This window comes from Platichthys flesus, chromosome 2, assembly GCF_949316205.1.
Source record: "Platichthys flesus chromosome 2, fPlaFle2.1, whole genome shotgun sequence".
NCBI lineage: Eukaryota > Metazoa > Chordata > Actinopteri > Pleuronectiformes > Pleuronectidae > Platichthys > Platichthys flesus.
In genome coordinates, this window is record NC_084946.1 from 16,731,855 (window position 1) to 16,755,227 (window position 23,373).

At 41.1% G+C, this 23,373-nt stretch overlaps 3 protein-coding genes and 1 non-coding gene across 4 annotated transcripts; 3 read left to right on the plus strand and 1 right to left on the minus strand.

Annotated features, from left to right (window-relative positions):
• The first annotated feature begins 1,657 nt into the window (after positions 1 to 1,657).
• Positions 1,658 to 13,032, plus strand: LOC133967023 (protein bicaudal D homolog 2-like). The gene is made up of 8 exons (XM_062402220.1): positions 1,658 to 2,224; positions 5,743 to 5,955; positions 6,614 to 6,766; positions 6,955 to 7,419; positions 7,965 to 8,969; positions 9,136 to 9,287; positions 10,471 to 10,702; positions 11,438 to 13,032. The coding sequence occupies exons 1-8, from the start codon at positions 1,970 to 1,972 to the stop codon at positions 11,438 to 11,440; spliced, it is 2,478 nt and encodes an 825-aa protein (XP_062258204.1). The 5' UTR covers positions 1,658 to 1,969; the 3' UTR covers positions 11,441 to 13,032.
• Positions 13,033 to 14,042: 1,010 nt separating this feature from the next.
• Positions 14,043 to 17,295, plus strand: card19 (caspase recruitment domain family, member 19). Its single transcript, XM_062402233.1, has 6 exons — positions 14,043 to 14,083; positions 14,452 to 14,591; positions 15,535 to 15,691; positions 15,782 to 15,844; positions 15,991 to 16,056; positions 16,216 to 17,295. The coding sequence occupies exons 1-6, from the start codon at positions 14,077 to 14,079 to the stop codon at positions 16,323 to 16,325; spliced, it is 543 nt and encodes a 180-aa protein (XP_062258217.1). The 5' UTR covers positions 14,043 to 14,076; the 3' UTR covers positions 16,326 to 17,295.
• On the plus strand, positions 17,171 to 17,298 carry LOC133974911 (U6atac minor spliceosomal RNA). Its single transcript, XR_009924716.1, has one exon. It is a non-coding gene; the product is annotated as a U6atac minor spliceosomal RNA (small nuclear RNA).
• Positions 17,299 to 18,061: 763 nt separating this feature from the next.
• On the minus strand, positions 18,062 to 22,959 carry ninj1 (ninjurin 1). Its single transcript, XM_062402245.1, has 3 exons — positions 22,806 to 22,959; positions 20,401 to 20,638; positions 18,062 to 19,105 (listed from the first exon to the last, which is right to left on the minus strand). The coding sequence occupies exons 1-3, from the start codon at positions 22,860 to 22,862 to the stop codon at positions 18,966 to 18,968; spliced, it is 435 nt and encodes a 144-aa protein (XP_062258229.1). The 5' UTR covers positions 22,863 to 22,959; the 3' UTR covers positions 18,062 to 18,965.
• Between the last annotated feature and the right edge of the window lie 414 nt (positions 22,960 to 23,373).

The following is a 23,373-nucleotide window of genomic DNA, read 5'->3' on the forward strand; positions in this document are numbered from 1 at the left end:
TGATAGTTTGATTAATAAACCGAAAGTAGAGAAGGAACGTAGATGGAGTTAAAGGAATGAAACAGAAAGCAAGACGGAGCAACAGCTTATGGAATATATAATACAATAAGTTATATAGTGAGAGAGTGGATTACCATGACCATTGGTGGAAGAGCGTTGGAGCCAGAAAACACAGGTGTACTTAACTTCGGCTTCAGGCTAATTCAGCAGGCAGGTGTAGCAACAGTGAGATATTTCAACATCAAGGAGACAATTTCCTGAAGCCGGTCGAACCACTCTGCCAGGCAGTGAGGAAGAACAAAGGTCTCAGATAACAAAGTTTTGCTTTCGTATCCAAACTCATGTATGGACACAATGTATCTTCAGGCTTTAAGTGTGTGAGGCTCAAAGACAAAGGAAAATCTTAAGACATCTTTCAGCATTACAGCAGGGTTCAATCAAGTATTTGATTAAAAATATTTCTGAGCTGTAGATGAAAAGTCCCAGTTTCAAGTCACTGGCCTCTATTCACTTAAATTCATGTCCAAAATTAAAGTCAGAAGCATCATCTTGCTGGTGTATGCGTCCATCTACTGGTAAAGTTGGAGAACAAACAAACATATCAATCATCTCTTCTGTTCCTGAGTTACATTATTCAATATGTCCAGAAAAGTGGTTGTACAGATTGTTATGATGTCAAGTTGATCTTTGACCTTTTATCTTATAAAATTACATTATTATATATATAAATTTCTTTATTTCATCCTATCGGACATTGATTTAAAATGTATGTTATTACATTTAAATATTTTTTGTTGAGTTACAGTGACCTTTCGCCTCTGATCAGCAAATTCTAATCAGTTTAGAATATTCAAGAAATGTCCCCAATCCTGAGGTAGTGTGTTCATGAGAATGGGACGGATGGCTCCAACCAAGACGGTTGCCCGAGGGTGGAGGAATGAAAGCCGTCACTCAGTTTGGTAATGAGAGCAGATGTCGTGATGGAGGAGCCACGTTTAGCCTGGGTTTGAATCACAAATAGAGCTGAAACAATTAGCCTATTTAGTCTGGAGACAGAAAATCAACTGGCTGCCATTTGGATGAACAATAATCTGTGTCAGTTGGTCAAGTTAACTCAAACGTCGGGTTTACTCCATACTATATATTTTTTTATTAAATATATTTGAGTTTGGGGATTTTTGTCAGAAAAAGGCATCGAATTTGTCCTGGATATTTACTAACACCCATAATGATACCAAATATATTACATTCAAGACATATTTTGTGAAATAAAAGGTAATAATGTCAATAATAATGATAATAATATTGCTAATAATTTTTTATTGTTGTTGTTTCCAGCCGAAACAATTGATTTCTATGAACAAAAAAAATACTAAATCTGTCTATTGTGTTATTATTATATTACATTACGTTATATTATATAATATTATATCATATATTAGTTAGGGTTACTTTATATAGTTCCATGGGTATGATTGTAGTTTCCCTGTAAAAGCTGTAGATGGCAGTGGTGATCCCTTCACAAAAATACAGGCTCCTCTTCCAAGCCCGCGCACTGCATCCTGGTACTTGACGTCAATTTTTCGCTGGAGTACGTTATCCTCGATGTACCGGCATCTCACCGGAAACTACACTTCCCTCTCTGCCAGCCCCGATTCGAATGCAGTGTGTGGGGACGGTGTTTTTTCCAGTCGATGATCTCAGCAGAAGTTTCCTCCGGTGTCAGCTTCAAGGAGGCTGAACTAACTCCCGGAGGATGACTAAAGTCTCCCCGGGGCTGAGCTCTGTCGAAGGCTGCGGCGGGAGAACCCAGAGGGAACCAGGCGCCATTTAAGTCCCAACAATGCGGGACCAACAAAGGAGGCAGTGATTTGTGGCCTCTGTGGTTTTTCCCCCCGCGGCTCCTGCTCCAGCCAGGGCAGGGCTGGGCTGGGTCCCGTTACAGTTGCGCGTCGAGCCGCCGACGACCATGGAGGAAAGGGAATATCCCGAAGGGGTGCTGGTGACGGAGGCCGGACCGCAGTGGCTCGGGGCCGAGGTGGAGCGTCTCACCCGGGAGCTCCGCGAGACCACCCGGGATCTCCGCGAGACGACCCGCGAGAAGATCCAGGCGGCAGAGTACGGGCTGGCGGTGCTGGAGGAGAAGCAGCAGCTGAAGCAGAGGTTCGACGAGCTGGAGACGGAACACGAGACGGTCCGGCAGGAGCGGGACCAGCTGAAGGAGGTAACCCGAGGTCACAGCCACGCAACCGGACACTTGGACGTGTCTGTGGCTGCAGTGTTAATTATATCAGTATGTGATCACTGACACATCGAGTCATCTGTCAGCAGCGTGGAAGTAAAGTGCCAGCAGCGGTCAGGGTTGTGTTTATAATGCTCAGTGTGATCACAACCACCATAAGTCAAATCTATATCTTCGGTGTCTTTGCCCCCAACAACCAACTTTGTAAAACTCTCCTGAAAAGTTAAATACATGAACCATGAGGCGATTACTGACAAACACATGGTGACCAAATGTGTAAGTCATCTCAATGATTCCAACACACGAGCGGATTTAAAAAAACAAACTAGACATGTCTTTACTGTTTTGGTCACTTGCCCACACTTGCTCTCGGTATGTGAGTCTGAGTGAGGCCTTCAAATGAGACATCTGCAGCAGCTTGTGTATTTCACATGTGTGTGTGGCCAAGCTGCTGCTGCTTTATGGGTCTAAAAGAATCTGAAAGTGCAACAGAAAATGTGCTTCAGACTTTTAAATGCAATTCAGCCTTTGGTATTATTATAATTTTGTCATTTAGGTGCTTGTTAGATTGCCAGTATGACGTAGGAATGAGTCAAACTATCTAAATTACACAAATTATATTTCCATATGTACGCATGATTTCTACTGATTGTATACACTGATATTAAATGGATCGACCAGCCCTATTGTAACTGATCCCCAATCCGGCTACTGTATCCTAGTCTGTATGAGACCAATATCCAATTCTTAATTAAACAAACTACTAGTGCACAGACCTCCACCAAGCTCCATTTGTTATTGTATATCTCTACAAACAAAACAACCAACCAACAAACAGTCAGGCAGGGGTTAATACATAACCTCCTTGGCAGAGGTGGCTCCATTATGCACATGGCAGTCTGTGACAGCACCCTTTATTTCTAAAGTCTGGAGGTATCATTTGCATTTGTCCTTGACAGTTATTTGAGACAAATATCACACTAATTGGAGAATAATGAGGATCCTGGACAAATCTGTTGTGAGATAAGGAAAAGCAGCAACCAGCACATCTGATTGGCAGAGGCTGAGACATGAGTCAGTGGTGTCGTCAACATACAACACCATACATAGGAAAGCAATGATCCTACAGCAACAGACATGAGAAGAAACAACATAGGCACTGACATCCTACCTTGTGGGAAATTGTGACTGTGTATATTTCAAAAGAAGTAGTTGGGTTTTTCCCACTCTTCCGGTTTAGTCTTCTTACAGCCAATTCACCAACATTTAGAGGAACTGCATCCTAAGACACTTCCACATTCAGCAGCTTTGGTCGCCACTTCTTACGGACTGTATGTCTCCATCGGTCACTTTTAATAATTTAGTGTAATGGTTTTTTTTTTAACAGTCACTCAGCTCAGCAAATAATCTTTGCAGCTTACAAAGATAGTGATATATCATCATGTAATGTTTATAATACATTCATTTGTAAACAGATAACTGATTTAGAGAAGGAACCGGAGATGCGCAGATAAGTGTTACTACTACCCATCTCTACCAGTCCAATTAAAGTATTACTGCAATTTACAATTTCAATATGAATGAATCTACTGTTTAATTTCCTTATTTATCATTTGGACTATAAAATGTCATAACATTTTGTTTTGATGGCATGCATAGTTAGTCTCCATGTGTTTTAGTTATTTCTCAACAATACAAAGATCATCAAGCTCTGATAAGACTACTGCTTTATTTTGTCCTCTTGTTTCGTTTGGTCGTTAGATTTTGTTGGTGTGAGTATTACTTTGAAATCTTTACCAACATGGAACTGGTAACTGACCAGAACTGGTAAATGATGTAGGAACACTAAGCTTGGCTGTGGGAAAGACTTACTTACTTACTATTAATGCCTGCAGTTTGTGCGATAACTTGGCGTCTCAAGGGTTATTCTCTACTTCACATTGTCTTCAATTGAGGGGCTGTGTAAATACTTCTGAGACTCGGATCTTCCTTCATATCTGTCGTACATTGTTAAATTTCATTCATTGTGGTCTTAAAAACTTACATTTAATTTGTTGAGACCCTGGAGGAACTAACTTGTGTCCTTACCACATTAGATGTTTGAATGACTTATAGTTTACATAGTGATGGGAATTTTTTATTGTTCCTCCACGTTGTGTTATTCATCGCGCAAATCACAGTCCATTCACAAAGTGACTCACTGTTTTATTTGTTCTCTTGCTGTCACGATTGTGCCTGTTGCTTCTCTCTCCAGTAGAAAATGTAACAGAGGCAGATATGATGAGTGCACTGTGTGTTTAGGCTCCACCAACTCACATCAAGGCCGACTTTCTGACCGATCTGTCACTTTGTTTGACTGAGTCTGCTGAGGAAGAAAAGGTGAGGCTGTGGGAGGTAGAGCTGCAGCTCGGTGGAAGCTTTCAGGACTTTGTTGGACAATGAACATTACTTCAGCCGTTTGGCTCAGGGACAGTAGATGTTGTATATCTAAGCCTTTAAGTCAGATGCTTGTAGGAGTCTGACACTAACTTTTTCATCCTATTAACCTGTTCTTGTGGTTACCTGTGCCGTCTCTTAATACTGTTAACCTAAGCTTTGACTCTTGGCTTGCTATCTAGCTATTACTGCATTCATGAGTGGTGTGTCCTTTTTTAGGGTCTGTTGCAATAAGACCACCTCTCTTATAAAGTCAGGCCTGAGAATAAAGATGCATGCATAAAGAGGCAAAACCATTGTCCTACAAGACAGACGGATGCCAGAGAAACATGCCATGATCCATGAGTTATTCTCTGAGATATCAACTATGATGTTTAAACAGCCTCTCGACTCGCAACGTTAAAGAAAGTGCTCCTCATGTATTTTGACTTGCATACAATTTTTTATTATGCTTGATTGACATGACCATGGTGTTATTGTTGGGTGTCCATAAGGGTTTTGGTTTTGTTCATGTGTCAGGGAGTGCTCTCTCCCAGGCTTTGTACCATTACAAACAACATCCACACATCTAACTGTGAGTTAAGGTAAAGGCTTTAGGTTAATACAGATGGTCTATGAAAGTTAGGTTTGGTTTATTTGACCTCGGATTTTAGTTCAGAATGATCAAGAAAAGGGGTTTTTCCTCCCCTGAATGTGGATTGTAAGGCAGTTGAGTTCTGTTTGCGCCAACTTGTCACAAGAGCATGATAAATTCACATAAATGAAGTTCATGTGCAAGTAGTGGCTGCAATAATCTCTTTCCACGCTCTGTTGGTATTTAATATGAACCTCATGAAGCAGCAAAATGTCACAGGAGGGTGACACCGCTCCTGTGAACACATGGTGGACTGTGACACAAGCCATGCCAGTCAAAATAAACTGGGGAGCGACACTCCTGGTATTTTTGTTCATCAACTATCTGTGTGCAATGGGTTTATTTTGTCATGTGAGAATTTTAGTTTATCTTTAGAATCTTTGAACAAATGAGTGTGTTCTGATGTCCATTCTCTCCTTCTGTCCTGCAGGCCTTTGGACAAGCTTACTCGATCCAAAGGAAGGTGGCAGCAGATGGAGAAAGCAGGGAAGAGACTCTGATTCTGGAGTCTGCCAGTAAGGAGGCTGTCTACCAGCAGAAAGTCCTGGAGTTGCAAACTGAACTCCGACAGGCCAAAGCCTCCCTGACCAGTGCACAAGCTGAGAACGATCGTCTGTCCTCCATTGTCCTGGAGATGAAAGAGGTAAAACCAAACACATTCATATTAAGATAGAGAAGGAGGATATGAATGTTCTTCCATTGTTGAATATACATACATTTTTTGTTTTGTTTTAAGACCCCGTCATTATTATTTTTTTATCCTTTTTTGAATCTTTTGCAAAAATGTGCATTCATGTTCATTTTATATGATAACATGAGTAGTTGTGGTCTGCTAATAAACTGAGATCTCTGTACCTTTTGTGTTTAAAAACTGTAAAAATAATATTTCGCTTTTGAATCAGTTTTAATAAAAAAAGTTCTCAAAGTTGAGGTTGTGAAGTCCACTGGGATTTCACCGGTAGTTGTCCTAGGGAGTTGTGAGAGAGTTGGTGATTGTAATGGGGGAGGGGGGGCAACTGCTAGCAAGTTCGAGCCCAGCAGGAAAGATGATGTAATGGTCGACTGCGAGTGATACAAAGGATGTCCTCCGCCACGGCTCTCTATAGAATACATTGGTAATTGGACCATGTCCTCCGTCTGTCATTACATTCCCTGCCAAGGTCTTGCCCCTGTGGTATGTGAAACATGCTAATCTTCATTTCACTCTCAATTACCCCTGTCGCAAGAAAGCAGTGAGTGAGCATCCACATTAATTAAAAGTTCACACTAACCTGACATTATCTATCTCTTCCTGCCTGCAGAGTTCAGAGCTGGTAGAGCTACAGCGCGGTCAGCAACGTGATGACATCAGAGAGTACAAGGTGCGAGAGGCTCGTCTGCTGCAGGACTACAGCGAGCTGGAAGAGGAGAACATCTCTCTTCAGAAACAAGTATCTGTGCTTAGACAGAACCAGGTGAGTCCAATAACACAAACACAATACTCACTTTGTTACTCATCTACCCGTGGTCTTGCTCTTCAATCATGTAAGAAAGTGACAAAACATATTTATTATATATTTTGACCTACTAGGAAAGCTATCGGGTGACACAGTTAAGTAGTTATCGATAGTCATTGTATTTGTATTTGTGACCATCTGTATAGGTGGAATTCGAAGGTCTAAAGCATGAGCTCCGGCGTCTGGAGGAGGACTCCCAGTGTCTGCACAGCCAGCTGGAGGAAGCCATGCGTCTTAGAGAAATTGCAGAGAGGCAGCTAACAGAGGCCTTAGAGACGATCAAAACTGAACGCGAGCAGAAGGCCTCCCTGCGCAAGCAGCTCTCCCACTCGATGACCATCGGTGGCTCTGTATACAACAGCTCTTTTAGTATCTCCTACGACAACCTGAAACTCCACGATGATCCCTCGGCCATCAGCGAGCCCGACAACGATGATCTAATCAGAGGCTTCGAGAATGGCTTAATGAAGGCCGGTGAGGGCGACGAAGACAACAGAGCCGCTGTGAACAGGAAAGGAGAGCCCTTCAAGCCGGCTCCCGGCCTGGTGGACGACCTGCTCAGTGAGCTCAACATCTCCGAGATCCAGAAACTGAAACAGCAGCTCAGTCAGGTATGAAGTTCACTAAATCCCCTTTTACCATCAACCAACGCTTCCTGAGTGCAGTGTGTTGCCTGCATGTGTGGTTTCAACTAGAATGAGCTGAAAACAATGGACTTTGAGATTGAGTTCTAAATTCATCTTGCCTTACTCACACTGTCCATACAGACACATCTGCAGGGATGCACATAACGTACGAATTCTTTCATAGTGATGAAACAACATCATTAGGTTGCATATAATAAAATCATTATATAATGTAAAGTATCATTATGACATATTATAATCAAAGACATATTGTGAGTTATCTGTACAACAAGAAACTGTTGCAGTTCGTCAGATGATCTATTTAAAGGCATTAATGGCAATATTATTTAATTTTCTGTGCCCAGAGAACCAGTCATCTGTTTGTGGTCAAGGAAAATTAATGAAAGGCCCAACGCGTCTTGTTTACTCACTGTTTAATGAGTCTAAATAGAATACATGAGGTTCAGAAAATTTGATTTTATTCAGTGCTGTAAATTTGGCCAACTAATCTTTACATTTTTCAATACCAGGTGGAGCGGGAGAAAATGGCCTTGATAAATTCTCTGCAGGAGAACCAGAAGCAGCTGGAACGGGCCTATGGGACTGTGTCTGAGCAAAAGGAAACTGTCAACAAACTGACAGAGAACCTCACCGCCATGAGGAAGCTCCAGGCCAGTAAGGAGCGCCAGTCTGCCCTCGACAGTGAAAAAGACCGGGACAGCCACGACGACGGAGACTACTACGAGCTGGACATCAACGGGCCTGAGATCCTGCAGTGCAAATACACTGTGGCTGTGTCTGAAGCTGGGGAGCTGAGGCAGGAACTGAAAACGCTCAGAGCAAAATACGAGGAGTGTCGTACTCAGTATGAAGACGAGCGAACGCAGTTGGAGAGTGACGTCCATGACTTGAGGTCGAGTTTAGCATCCCTTGAGAAGATCAGTCAAGTAGATAAAGCAGAGGTGACTCGTCTGGAGAAGGAGCTTAATTTGGTCAGCAAGGCTGCTGGAGAATCACAAGGCGGCCTGAATGTGGCCCAGGATGAGCTAATAGCCTTTAGTGAGGAGCTTGCCAATCTCTACAACCACGTGTGTATGTGCAACAATGAGACCCCTAACCGTGTCATGCTCGACTACTACAAGGAAGGCAAGGTCATGGTGAGACGAGGGAACGAAGGGAAAGAGCACCAGTCTTTCGTTCTTATCAGCAAGGGGCTGATCACCGAGACTGAGTTCGGAAAGACCGACTCCAGCAGCACCGCAGCTACTACATCTCCGGCCCCAGAGAATCGCCCAGAACCCATGAACATCTACAACCTTGTAGCCATCATCGGCGACCAGATCCTCCACTTGCAGCAGGCAGTGGACCGCACCACTGAGCTGTCGCGCCAGAGACTCGCAAATCTGGAGTTGAGCACGGTGGGGGACAAAGACAAAGAGGCTTGCATGGGAGAGATCCTCAAGCTGAAGTCCCTGCTCAGCACCAAAAGGGAACAGATAGCCACGCTCAGAGCCGTGCTGAAGGCCAACAAACATGTAAGGAGACCACGCTGTGTTTGTTTTCTCAGAGGAAGGATGTTCGTTGTTTCTCAAGCTTTCACATACAAGAAAATGGGGATCATTGGATTTAGTTAAAAATAACCACTGAGTTTAGACTTCATGAAAATGTGTGAGTAATTATATCATATCCTATTCTCTTTAGACGGCCGAGGTTGCTCTGGCCAATCTGAAGAGCAAGTACGACAGTGAGAAGATCATGGTGACTGACACGATGACGAAGCTGCGCAACGAACTCAAGGCTCTGAAAGAGGATGCTGCTACATTCTCCTCTCTGAGAGCCATGTTTGCTACAAGGTAGGACTGAACACAATCACTAATTTACAATCAATTCTTGAAAAAGAAAAAGGGAACCAGGGTCCCCGAAGATTCTTTAAGCCTTTAAGTCTTAAACCTCTTAAATTTGCTTTTAGATTTTCAAGGTCTAAATATGTCTTAAAATATACATGGAACTGAGGGGAGGCTCTTTATCTGGGGCAGAGGGAATGAGCGTGCCTATATCTTGCTCATTTATGATTTATTTCACATCCCACATCATAACTTATTCAACGTATTTGTTTGTAGGCTGACTTAAAGTACCAACTCTGCGTCGGTGGTGGCAATAGTTCTACTTTCTCCTGCTTTGAAACAAGAGCTTGACTAGTCACGTTGACTAATGTCTGTGGAGCAGACTTGAGTAACGCTACATTTAATTGTAGTAGTTGTTGGAAGATGACAAATGCAGGGATTAATGGAACCAGTGAATCCTATGAGGCGAGAGGTAAAAACATGAAACTTGGGAAGGTGAACTGCAAAATACTGGATTTGCACCTGAGCACAAGCGGTGTGCTGTCTCTTGAAAAAGCATGATGCCTACAGAGTCATTCTCGGCTTCTACTGATAGTTAAGCTAATACAGTGACTATGACAACGCAAGCAAAGCTTTCCGGGCCCACTACCATACTTCAGTGTTCTTTGCAGCAGTATGGTATATTTTATTTGTATTTTTATTATTTATTTTTTAAGGGTCTTAAAGAGGTCTTAAAAGTCATTGAATTCAAACTTTAAAAATAAACAGATATCCTGGTAATCTTCATGTGAAAGTGCACAACCTATAATACATGCACTATGTTCTCTGATACAGGAAACATTACAAAAGTACCAATAACACTAATACTACCTCTTTCAGCATCTTTTCCTAGTTATTTTAAAGAATAATTCAAAACTTTCCTGCATAACTTCTTTCTGTTAGTGTCCGTCTGTCTGAAAAAGACACAATGCATTGTGGGAAAAGTCTGATGTAATACTTCTGTGAGTCAGCTAGCCAGACCTCTTTCTCCCATCTGGAAAATGCTGTCTGGGGGATGGAGAAAACATGTGACAACGGCAGCACACTGAGGAAAACTGCTCCACCTGCTGGAAATGATGCATATCTCCTATTTCTTCCTTTCCCTCCCTCACTCTCTCTTCTCGTCTTTTCCCTCTCTCTCTCTCTCTCTCAGGTGCGACGAGTATGTGATCCAGCTGGATGACATGCAACGGCAGCTGGTTGCTGCAGAGGATGAGAAGAAGACCCTGAATTCTCTGTTACGAATGGCCATCCAGCAGAAACTGGCCTTAACTCAGCGCCTGGAGGACCTGGAGTTTGACCACGAGCAGGCACGGCGTAAGAGTGCCACAGCTGTGGGAAGCAAGAGCAAGTTGAAGCTCAAGGGAGCGTCTTCCAGCCTACATGTAAGTCAGAGGAATAACGCAGCACCTGGGTATCCTCTGCCTGCTCTGCATTTGAACAAATCTGCATTGTATATCCTAGATTTGCATTTCTCTCAGCCTTGGCAAACACACTCGTACTCTTTCATTGCAAACACTCCTGGAGCCATTATACCTCTTAACACTCTATAGGACACACAACTAATGCTACTAGATCATGATAAAAAATCTGCCAATACAATCCTTTCACTGACATGTCGACATAGGCATTTATGTTTGTAATATGCGCAGACATTTCAAGATATGCATTCATGTTAACATTAAAGATTTGTATTTTCTTAATCAAAGTTCTTTATTTATTTGGATGTATTTGTGCTGTCTTTTTATTTATGTTATTTAATATAAAGTGTATGGTTAAACTATGGAAACAAAAATCAATCCTCAACTACATTTCTTTGTCCTAAGGGTTTGATAATGACATGTAAGAAATAATTTTTCAATATTTATATACCAGCCAATATATTAGTACAAACACACACACTTGTCCCCAACATGCCTTAAAAAGTTAGTTTTAATTTCCATTTGATCTCACGAGTTGTGTCTGATTTACAAATGCATGCATGACACATCTCTCATCATCTTTCCTGTGCACTAACTTTATCTAACTCATCTTACCAATGCTCTGGAAATTGAAAATTGACTCAATCGACCATTACTCTCAAGTGATTTTTTTCTTCTCTTCTACTTTTCCATTTGCAGTAAATCTATCAAGCCAAGTGACCATAAGGATGTCCGTCTGTGAACGTCTTGGCTGCAGTGTTCTTCACTCTCTAGTCATGGTCCGAATCATGTCAGTGCTAAAAATGCAACCTATCCAACAGTATTTGCCAAGTTCTTTGTTTTTGAGTGCCAAAACAAAACATTGTCCAACATTGTGACTGCTCACAGTGTGACACATCGCGTCCGCCGCCCACTGCAGTTACTGTCTTCAAACAATATGCACCACTATAATGACTGAAGCTGAGGAAAATCCACATGGGTGTTTAGCTGATTACCTTTTACCTGTGTTTCCCTGACTGAGCACTTTTTGTTTGACTTGCTCTTACGCGATTCCTCTTTCTTTCTAAAGTCCTACTAATTATTTTATAAGTATTATACAATGTTTTACTGTATGTGCACGTTTTTATCTGCCTGGTTCCTGATAACATTTCAAGCGAATCAGAATATTTTTTTATCCATATTAGTTTCATATCTATAAAACCAGTGAATCTGTGGTACTTTTCTTTTTTTAATCAGACTTTTTTTTTTACAGAGTATTTGAAGACAAATGAGTTTTTCTGCCTTAGTTTCTTTCCTTTTGGCCTTAAAATCCTGGGTGCCTTTCTGGCAACCCAAAGAAATTGGGAAGATGTGTAATAACCATAAATTGTTATCTATATGATCCTGCAGATGTGGAGCTTCAAATTCAGGGTCTGAACTTAATTTTGTATAACTGGTTCGCCTCGGTAAACATGGAAGAGCTGTTACTTTTTTCCAGAATGCTTGTTAGGACTGAGGAAGAGTAATTATGAAAAGCTTATTTAAAGATTTCTAAGTTAAGGTCAGATGTTAATAGTATTCATAAACTTATTCATGAAGGAGAGTCTTTAACGTTATTGTTTTAATACAATTATTGTAAACCATTTAAAAAGAATCCATTGTCTCCAAACAAATACGCCTGCAGTGCCATATTGTACAAGTGCAATTTGCATTGCAAACAATATATATATATATATATATATATTTTACACGTTGTTGCTCACAAATTTCGTCCTAATTGATTTTTATGTTTTAATATAACTGCAATTGTATTTATTTGACTCTACACAGACTACAGGTTGTCATCATCCTTTTTGTTTCATAAGGGAGTTTGAGTGGAAGTTGCTGGTCAGAGTTTCAAGACTAAATCTGTGGATAAAAGCTCACAAAGTTCATGACTGCTGTCGACTTTCTCTGCCTCCAGTTTCGACTGGTGAAGAAATAAATCTGACCTTCAAAACTGACGTCTCTGTTCTTTTTCAGTTAAACAAAACTTAAGTACTAGTCCATAGTTATTTTCACAATAAAGCTTTAGTCTTTAATTGTACCAATAACAACTTCAAATATATACACATGTGACACACACTAACTGATGATTGTTTACTTGTCCATAGTGAGTACACTTTGACTATATTTTCCTCCACTATGAAAGTTATGTTTCATCAGATTTGTTGAGCTAGTCAGCAGGATAAGGGAAAAACTACCGTGATACTTGATGGAAGGATTTGATATTGTAACGAAAACGAAATGCTCATTAAATTTTTTTATACTTTCTACATCATTGTGCTTTTTCAACAATCTAGTCGATTTCTAAGAGAATCCATCTTCATGAAAAAAAAGTGCCGTTCTAGACTATATATTATGAATCTTTAAAAAAATCATTTAATTTTATTGATCTTTTTTCTTAAACCTGCATATATTCAAGGGCAAAACAAAAAGTTATTTCGAATGCGAACTTTACAAATTACATAGTGTAATAATATCATTGTTTAAGAAAAACATTAAAACTATTTTCATATGGCAAAATACAATGTGTCATTTTACAGAGTGTTGTATTAAAATATTTAATGTAATATACATTGACTTAATATAAATTTACAATCTAACAGTAACAACATGCAACTGGGTCTGAAAGAACCCATTCAAGTTTATCAGTGGATAAGTTAAAAAGGAGGCAGAGTTTTCGGACTTATATTTATGTGAGTGTGTATAATGTGGTGCAGATCCCAAAGAAAAGATTCAATTCAATTCAATTCATTCAATTAAATGAATCCTGCGCAGGTTCAGTTCTGCGCACCAGGTAAATAAAAAATTCAAATTTCCTCCAGAATACGCAAATTTTGGTAAGAATTTGAGCACATTAAAGCCCTCAAAAAGCCAATTAATTTGCCTGAATAATAATCCTTACAATTTCAAAAGGGCCTCGCTGTCTGTCAGTGCCTGTTAGTGCTCGGGCCCTAATAATAAGTGATAACATTGTTTTTCTACAGGTCTACATGCAAAGATCAATTTCTATTAGAAGATATTTTATTGGGTAGAAATGAATGTGAAAATGTTAAATCTGCCAAATTAAATAGAAGAAAACTGTAATTCAAATAAGATTTAGATATATTCTTTAATATGAAATCTTAATATATCTGTATAAAACTTGGCCGAGAGGACCAACAATATCAAAATGAAACATAATTTGAAGTGATCGCCTCGTTTGAGTGTGAAATCATGTTTCCGGTGAAAGTTTTTTTTCCTGAAGCTGTTGACGTACCCGGCAGCGCGGTGACGTCAGAGGGCGTGTCCAAACAAAGGACAGAAGGGACTCTACAATGGGAGGTTGGTTCGTCTCTTTATTTCAACGTCTTTGAGAAGAAGGCTGCCCGTGTTAAACCTCGTATTCAGTCTTTTGCTTCACTTTAAGTTCCTCCACCCGGCTGCAGTCAGTGTCTGTGGCACCGACGAGCAGGAATGTTCGCCGCGTTCTCGTTACAAGTCCTGTTGAGCTTTGGGACAAGTTTCCTAAACTGTGCGTTTGGCCGCAGGAGGATTCTCCTCCAGTTTACTGTCAATAACGAGTTCAGCGATCACGAAGGGCTCGGTCGACACAGCCCGAGTCCACCTCCACGTTGTGATGTCTGTATTAATATATAGGACTCCTGTTAAATGGCTGTTTGTATGATCCCCCCGGTGGTGCCTGTGCACAGACAGTTTTCACGAGCAGCTGCTGGAGGACAGATCCTTCCTCAGATCGGACCGCAGGCTGGACACCGAGCGGGTGGACAAGCTCATCCTGCAGCTCAACAGGATCTACCCCCAGATCCTCTCGGACAAGGAGGCCACCAGGGTGAGTCCGTCCCCCAGCAGCCGAGGGGCACGAGAACCCTGAGGTTACACTGCAGTGGGAGATGTGACCTCCACTACTGCAGAGACTGTGACATGTCCTTTGTTTGTTTGTAGTAAAAGTACCCTATTTTGTCTATGTAAGTATTGGTGCCACAACATTTGCAAAAGAAAAATAGAAATCAGTGAAAGTAATAAGTAAACATGCAATGGACATGGAAATAAATAATAAATAATGTAGTGTGTAGAGTGTTATCATAATATATACAGTACAATTACTATTACTGTAGTAATAACTTGCAAGCAGCATGCAATAGTTCAATTGTATATATGTTGCAGTTCAATCAGTAATTAATCATACTTACAGGTGTTTGCAGCATCCATTCCAGAGGTATCTCGACTCTCAGTAGAACACAAACCTCCACCAAGGCCCAAAAGTCTCCTTATGAAAACACAATTAAATTACTTTAATTTGCACCAAATTCCCCTCACTCACAAATATCAGTCCCCTACACATGCACGATTTGTTTCATCAAGATTCATGAATTATTCTCTGAGAGATCGACGAAAATGTTGAAAACTTCTCCATCTTGCACTGTTTTGGGGGCCATGTCTCAACCCTCCATGAGATCCTTAGAAATCAGTTGAGTAGTTTTTGTGAAATCCTGCTAACAAACATATAAAGTAGATGAGAACATAACCTCCTTGGTGGAGGTAACAGAAGCTTTGAGATACATTTAATGGAAAGAAAAACACATTATTCACTTATACAATGAAAAGGCTTCAAATAAAAAATCAAATATTTTCCAAAAAGACTAAAGTCGATCGATTTCCAATAGAGATGTTTGCTCTGACTTCACCCAGAGGTCCAGGTACAAGCTCCTGTGCAGCCGAGTATGTTGGATCAAAAACAGCCTCTGATAATATTCACTGTTATTTTGATCCAGTTCCGGAACTTGGACGTGCCCACCAGTGTCAGGCTGGGTGAGCTCCTGACAGACCTTCAGGGGAAAGGCGAGGAGGCCTGCAGGGAGTTTTACCGAGCCCTCCACCTGCATGTGGAGGAGTTGTACTACAGCTTGCCCACGAGGCTCCGACTGAGAGGTCAGGCCCTAAAAACATCATGTTAATATCATGTGCGATCTCACTTGATGCACGTATCATTACTTCATTATCAATCTGTTCTGCCTCCAGATTCTTTGGATCCATTTGCAAATTCAAGAGTCTACCAACAGAGATATGACATGAACAACAGAGGTAAAATAACAATAATATATTTTTACAAGAATTAAATCTTTGGATGGTTTAGTGTTCCCCTTCAATAGTCATTTAAAAAAAGAAACTATGTGATTACAGCAGATAAAAAATAGCATTCCCATCGTTTGCTGTTCATGTCTTTACAGGTCCCCTCTTCTTTCTGGGCTGTTTCAGTGTTGCCATGGGAATGGCTTTACTGTATTATTACAGTGGTGAGTTGCTTTTCAATTCCAATTTGAATGATCTGATATTGCCAGTATTTTTGTACATGTTTGGATCAAATAAGTTGATGCATGTTGTTGAAAATTGAATTGCACGCCGTGCTCTAAATTTTAAACAAGTTGAAAAAAGTTGTTGTTTATTTCCCATAGAAGCGAAAGTGTCGGGAGGCAGTCGGGCCCTGGGGATGGCGGCGCTGGGTTTGAAAAAAAATGCTCAGGAGGTTCTTATTTGGTACACAGAAAAAACCCGCATGATTTAAGAGGTGACTCCTTCACTCCAGGTGCTTCAGCAGTTCTGATCTAATGAATTAACTTTCACCAAAGCCCAGTACACTTTATTTTATTTTATTTAGTTTTACGCACAAATGTATAGATTGTTGTGTTACAGTTGTCACTTTTCTCCTCTTTCCCCTCGTGTCTGTCTGTTTAGTTATCAGAACAAATGCACCACCACTTCAAGTGAGGTTTGAAGCAAATTATTTCACAATAAATTATTGATTGTATCGGTGAAATAATAAGGCATGAAACTAGTTTAATACCTAGCTGTTATAGGACATTTAACTACATTAACATTTGACTTTTTTGTCACTACAAATAATCCTCAGTGCATTTTGGTCTCTTGGCTGAGACCAGACCTTTGTTGAAAGTATTTTTTTGCAACGTGGCCGCCATCTTGTGGTCAGATGAGGAACTTACAGCAGCAAACCTACTTTGGCTTGCGTTGGTTCAATAAGAGCTTGTCGTCATCCCGTCGTTAGAATCTATTCATAAAAAAATATGAATGGACAGAAACAAAATCGAGCAGGAGGTGGATATAGATTCCACGTGAAGTCCTTTGAGCATTTGCAGTCAGGTGGTCGCGCCGACCAATGATATCCCGCTCTGTCACCGCAGTGCATTGTGGGTAGCCCGACAAGCAAAAGTAAATAACAATAAATATATCGAATTATTGTAAAAAATTAAGTTTAAATATCGATTCTATCGTCATATCAAAGGCAAATGAGGTGTAGTAGACAGAATGAAAGAAAACCAGACTATGAACCATGAGTGAGATACGTTGTCTGACACGCCTCTATAAATACCGTTGTGTCGCCATGGTGTCAGTGTGTTGTATGAAAGGAGAGAAGGTTAGCACTCCCCTTGACAAGGATGGAAGAGGCCCTTGTGGTCTTCAACACATATACGGTTAAGGCAATGCCACCTACTTCGTGGCATCTTCAACCAAGTTTTTTAACTGTTTCACTTCTGACCTGGACCCACATGTTAAACTGAAGTCACACTAAGTTTCATTTTAACTGCACCACGTCCTTTTGAAACAGGAAACCGAGCCTGAGTATTTCCCCTTGTCTCTGTTTCCGCTGAGTCAGTCCAACAGGAACCCTGGGGTTTTTCTGCTTGGCCTCTGACCGATCTTCCTTAATTCAATAACTCTGTGTGAGAGGGTTTAAAACAAGCACATTTAAATCTTGATTATATATTGCATCCTCTGCTGTGGATATTTTTTGTTATTGTGCCTTTTTCTTTTTTTAAGTGAGTTAGTTTGTGATAAGCCTATTTAAAACACAAAGAGCCAAGGGCAAGCAAAGAAATTAGCACCTAATTGTAGATAAATAACCATTGGTTGATATTTCTCAGGCCGTTTGTAAACAATTTGATTGAAACGATCAAGACTGAAAAGGTTTTCATGTTGGAACCGTAACTGTCACATTGGTGCTTTGATAAAACGCGTCCTCCGTCTATGTGACGCAGGTAAATCTTCAGGAGTTTAATATCAGAAACACCTTTCAAGAATTTTTTTGCAGCTCATTAAAAAATAATTATAAAAGGTAATATTGGCGTGTGTCCTCATCGAGCAGTGCCTGAGAGTTGTTTGTCACATCCAGTGTGTTTTTGTTGTGTAAAAAATGCCTTAAATTTGGAAGTGCCATCATTTGTATGATTTGTGACTTTTGTCTTTGTACAATAAAAACATGCCTGGTAATAATACAAAGAACGCTTTTGTTTGTATCATTTTATTTATGAAAGCTCATGGGAAATAGTACATATTGTGATACAAGGTCAGTTAGAAAAGGCTAAGAAACAACTTTTGTCCTTCTTGAAATAATGACACAAAATATAAAACTTAAAAGTGTACTTTGGTACAATATATACATAAACCAACAAATATTCAGTCATTAACTTGAAAATCTGTTTAAACTTAACGCACAAAAGTTTGCATAGAAAAAAAAAGTAAGGTCCATTTAATCAGTCTAGATGCTCCCTTTATGAAGGGTAATGCCTCAAGCTGAGGTCGAGCCAAGATGGCTCCTGTCGCACTCCCTTTCATTTGGATTATGCTTTGGTGACAACAAATTTAAAATCTAAACAAAACACATCGATAAGGCTCCTGACAACAATTTCTAAACTTCCAAACAACTCTAGATTTGTTTTGGTCCTGGAAGCATTCACAGTGGTTGTGACTCACACACAGTATCTTTGCTCCTGATATTTTTGTTTCATAATTAAAGGCAATTGTTTATTTGCATCAGTAACCTGAGCATATGAGGTAATGAAGGGGAGAATAACCACTTGAAATAAAAAGCACACAAATGTCTGTGGAAGTGGTTAGGGACAAAGGGAACTCCATCAACACACACACACACAAACAAACAAACAAACAAACACACAGACACAGACACACACACACACACACACACACACACACACACACACACACACACACAAACGAATGTCACGTGATCTTTGTGGTATGTTTGATCTCTTCAAACCCGGGAGACAGAGTTGCAGAATGCACCTGCATGTCATTTATCTTGGTGAGTAAATATCGTGTCCATTTGCACGGATAATACTGAGCTCCATTCATACTAAGTTGACCTGAAGGCATTGAGAGTCAAGTATGATTAACTGGCGTTGGGCCGCTGGACACCGAACGCAGTGACGAAGACGTTGACGACAACTATGATGAAGACGAAGGCCGTGGCCATGTTCTCCATGATGTTCAGCTTGTAGTGCATGCTCGGGTCGTTCAGGTTCCACTTCACTGGTTGGAAGAGAAATAACATGACAGAGTGGATTAGACAGTGGAAGTGACCTCCTTTCCCCACAAGGGGGCAGCAGCAAGTTTCACATTGGCAGTCAAGAATCATTACTGAGGACTATCATAAATTAACAGAATGTGACAGTAGTGGCCTCAGGTAAATGGTTAGCTTGCTCCATTAAGATAGTACATGCTTCACTGGTCTGAGAAAGGAACCTGTTTGTCAGAGAAGAAGTCTGTACTTCTATCAGGGTTTTGGGTGTTTTCTTCTCCCTATCCTTTCTTCATTTCACTCCAAAGGTGGAGGGATTTCATTTGTCAACATTAGGCAACAACTTATTCTATTGGTTGGGGAAATTTGACAAACTTGTCAAACAAAAAAAACAAGCAAGAGCAGATGAGAAATCCGAGAGGAGAGATATCAGGGGCTGAAGCTGGAGCTCTGGAAATCTGAGTGCCAATGCAAAACTGAAAAAACACCAAGACTACAAATATCACAAGATGAAACAGAGTTGTATGAATAGGAGACACCGGCGAATGTGTCAACTTGGAAACACAACACGATTCAGGCACAGCATCGCCGGTGGTGATGTGAACAAAAGCACATATACGCCATGTCCTCCCTCTGCCTCCTGCGCCACACCTCACCTGAACTCTCCAAAGATTTCTGTGTTGTTGTAGAGTTCATGTCTGAAAACTGCTTCTAACAAAATGTGAGGGAATCAGGAAGTATCCCTGATATTGGGCACGTTGCGATGTTAACGGGGAAAGAAGTGGATTCCAAAAGCTGAAGAACTGATGGAATAATAACAATTACAATACAATACATATGCCGGGAAGCACAACTGAGAACTGAGGTTTCTTTGTGTGGATGGATGACCATGTTGAACTTCATTTCTAGAAAGAATGCAGTGGCTGAGAGGGAGCCCAAGCCAGTATGATGGTGTTCAAATAGATGAGTGCAGACACAGAAGTCCCTCTGTAGGTACACATAAGTGACATGAATTTGAACCAAGAGTCCATGGTTACCAAGTGGCAATTTCCTGTGAAATAATATTTTTAACAATAGTGAATATAGAGATTTATTAAATAGGAAACTGCTGACAGCCGAGGGGATTTAACAGGCGTGTCTTCCTGCTGTGGTTCTCTCAACTCAGGTTCATTTCACAAAAACATTTCTGTTAGGATAAGAAAAGGAGTTAGCCAGGCAGTGGTGGTGGTGTTGTAGCTTGACTTGGCTCGACTCTCTGTGCAACTCATGTGTGAACGAGTAGGAGTTTGCATAAATACAAATTTACCTATGAAGATGAGCATAACGCCCACTAAGATTTGTAGGATGAGCGAGATGCTGATGAGAGTAATGAGGGGCACATAGAAGGTGAAGTCTGATCCTTGCTCCATCACCGCCTTCAGCTGGGAGGCGTTAGCCATGAGCAGAGCCACGTCCAGCATGCTCTCTGCCGCACTCTTCTTATTGGCATAGTGGTTCATGTTCAGGGGTCCCTGGTCCCTCCTCAGTCGGCCTCGCAGCGGCACCTGGACACACACACAAGCCCTGACGTCAGTATGACAGAGGGAGACGGAATATTATCTAACCGAGGGTTTAATACTTCATTTTCAGGGCGGTCAGAGGAGGATTTCAGATTTATATCCAAAATTATTTTATGTCAGATACGGATAACGAAAGATTTTGTAAATTGTCCTCAAGTTGTTAAATATTTTATTCAAAAACTCAACAGCCCTCCTCTAACACAATACGTGTCCGGTGGGGAGGAAACTAAACTTTTAGTCTGTTATTATGTCCTGAAACTTAGATAAACATGGTGCTTAGGAACGTAACTGTGGAGAAAATGAATGGCTGGTACTTCACTGCTGTCAACATATTGGATTTCCTGGAAAAAAGGGACTGGAAAGTATGATGTCGCCTACTCAAGAAATTCATGCTGCAGTTTGATTTGCTCCTTATATATATATATATGATTAAGACACAACTTAATGTTAACAAAACTTAGTGTTAAACAGAACTTAGTGTTAAAATAAAAATCCTTAAGAATTCAATAGGGCCTCCCACCGATTTCGGTGCTCGGGCCCTAAATAACTCCAAACTATGCAATCATGGAATCTTTTTCTCTAGCAGATGATAATGGAAGTGAAAGTATCTGAAGTGGCTTAATTCAAACATGCCATTGAGTTCCATCAGGTTCTGTCTTACTCGGTAACACACAAGGAGGCTGAACTGGCATCCACCCACATACTGTGGAAAAGTGAAGTGAAAACACAAACTACAAAAACAAAGTACGTGATGCATCTGCAGGACACGCCTATCGCAATAATGAAACTCATTCAATCCCTGATGTTACTACATTATCATACCAAATTCAACAAATGCGCAGAATTTCATGTTCCACCTTCACTCAGATGAACTGACTGATGTCAAAGAGTTTTCTATCCCTTTGGTTGAACGACAAAGAAAGTGGTAAAAAGTTCAGTTAAACACTACAGAAATAACACTTTAGAGCCCGGGGTCAATGCTGGCCCCTAGTTTCTGTCTATTATGAGCTAAGTGCGGGGTTCAGTGTTTCGTCTGGGTGCAGTGGAGTTAAGAAGTCCAACAATGTCACCCTTGTGCACAGGTTGGAAACATCACACACTGAGGTTCAACACCGCATTCCTCAAGATCTGCCAGGCCACAGAGGAAACAGGTCGTGCTCCTGTGGTCGACCAGCAGATGAGAGAGAGTCACTTTCTGTTGTCCTCTCTCAATTCATGAACAGCAGCAGCTTCTTCTTCAGCTTTTGTAATCCTCTTCTTTCCATTTACAGCTCAATAAGAGGGGCTTTCTCAAGTCCACTGGGAAATGATGTCATTTTTATTTTCAAAATAAATTTGACTTTATATTATTATTGTCTTTAACTAAACATTTTTACCATACCATTACTACATACCTTCTGTATACCTCATTCTGTATGTTTACTTTTTTATTCATTAACATTTGTGCTGTACAAATATATATACAGCATGTTAAGCACATATATATATATATATTCACACTAATCAACTTGAAATCAACTTGATTAACAGTTATTATTATGACGAGAAAACTTGTTAAGCATTAAAGCATTTGCATAATTATTTTAGAACGTTATAGTTCCGTTAACCCTGATGTCGTGAGATCTTCAATTGTTTACTATTGTTCGATATTACGAATTACGATTGTTTTAGTTATGTCTGATCTCCTTTTTTTGGGTGTGAACAAGTTAACATGGCACAGTTGAAACTCACGGTGGTCACAGCGTGTCTCGGATGTGGGTCACACGCCGGCACAATGATCGTACCCCCCCCCCTGTCATTATGTGTAAACTGAGCCTTTCTCACGGAGCAAACTCACAAACACACACACTTTGTCAATGAGTGGGCTCGTGTTGAAATGAGCCTGGATTATTGGAGCTGTAATCCCGACGCTCCGCTGCTGCAGCTAACCGGTCCCTTTGGCTTCATGTTGTATTGTTGCGGTGGCTCGCACGCAACCTGGAGGAGTCTGAATGGATGGTGGGTGGGTGGGGAGAATAAAGGCGAACGCATTTCCCTGTGAAACCTCTGGAGCTGCTCCGATGAGGGAACCCATCCTGCTGGGGATCAGCCTCGGTTACTCGCGAAGGTTTAAAAAAACGATACAGAACAAGCAGCGCCTCCGTCCTCTTACCTCAGCCTCTCCGTTTGGATCAGCATCCCCGTTCATTTCCAAATTCTCCGAGGCCATCTTGTGAGAGGAAGGGAGCCGTGTGTCCAGCTAAAACGGTTTGTCATGTATCGCGTGGGAAAGTCGGCGGCCCGGTCTCCAGTAGAGTGTGTTTATAAAGCTGTGACGACGGGAGGGAGGGGGGGGGGGGGGTATTTGCAGACTACCGCCCCTCTAACATGGGGCTGGACTTTGTCCACAGGGAAGTCATATCACCGACTCACCGCTGAGGAAACTGTGGCTGCTTGTGTGTCTGTGGGGCTGAGACCGTCATGACACTCATGTAAATGACCTGACTTCGTTTTCCTTGGGACTGCAGCGGGGACTGACAGCCTGTAATATGACTCCCATGCTTGGTAAGGCGGTATTACACGCCAGAGAGGGAACCACAACAAGTGCAACACCCTGTGGTTTGTTATACTTCAATCCAACTTTTTGTTCAAGGATATACATCACGAAAAACAAATCCGAGATTTTAAAGGTCTTCAAATGACAGTTTGACCCAGAGCCCCTCTGTAACACACCAGTTCAT

What these genes read in the sequence shown, in the direction of transcription:
- LOC133967023 (XM_062402220.1), top strand. Translation starts at nt 1,970, where the DNA reads ATGGAGGAAAGGGAATATCCCGAAGGGGTGCTGGTGACGGAGGCCGGA. An exon ending in TTGTCCTGGAGATGAAAGAG is followed by an intron (nt 5,956 to 6,613) that starts GTAAAACCAAAC and finishes TCCTGCCTGCAG; the next exon opens with AGTTCAGAGCTGGTAGAGCT. An exon ending in CTGTGCTTAGACAGAACCAG is followed by an intron (nt 6,767 to 6,954) that starts GTGAGTCCAATA and finishes CCATCTGTATAG; the next exon opens with GTGGAATTCGAAGGTCTAAA.
- card19 (XM_062402233.1), top strand. An exon ending in CGGACAAGGAGGCCACCAGG is followed by an intron (nt 14,592 to 15,534) that starts GTGAGTCCGTCC and finishes ATTTTGATCCAG; the next exon opens with TTCCGGAACTTGGACGTGCC. An exon ending in ATATGACATGAACAACAGAG is followed by an intron (nt 15,845 to 15,990) that starts GTAAAATAACAA and finishes ATGTCTTTACAG; the next exon opens with GTCCCCTCTTCTTTCTGGGC.
- ninj1 (XM_062402245.1), bottom strand. Translation starts at nt 22,862, where the DNA reads ATGGCCTCGGAGAATTTGGAAATGAACGGGGATGCTGATCCAAACGGA. An exon ending in ATCCAAACGGAGAGGCTGAG is followed by an intron (nt 20,639 to 22,805) that starts GTAAGAGGACGG and finishes GTGTGTGTCCAG; the next exon opens with GTGCCGCTGCGAGGCCGACT. An exon ending in CGTTATGCTCATCTTCATAG is followed by an intron (nt 19,106 to 20,400) that starts GTAAATTTGTAT and finishes TCTTCCAACCAG; the next exon opens with TGAAGTGGAACCTGAACGAC.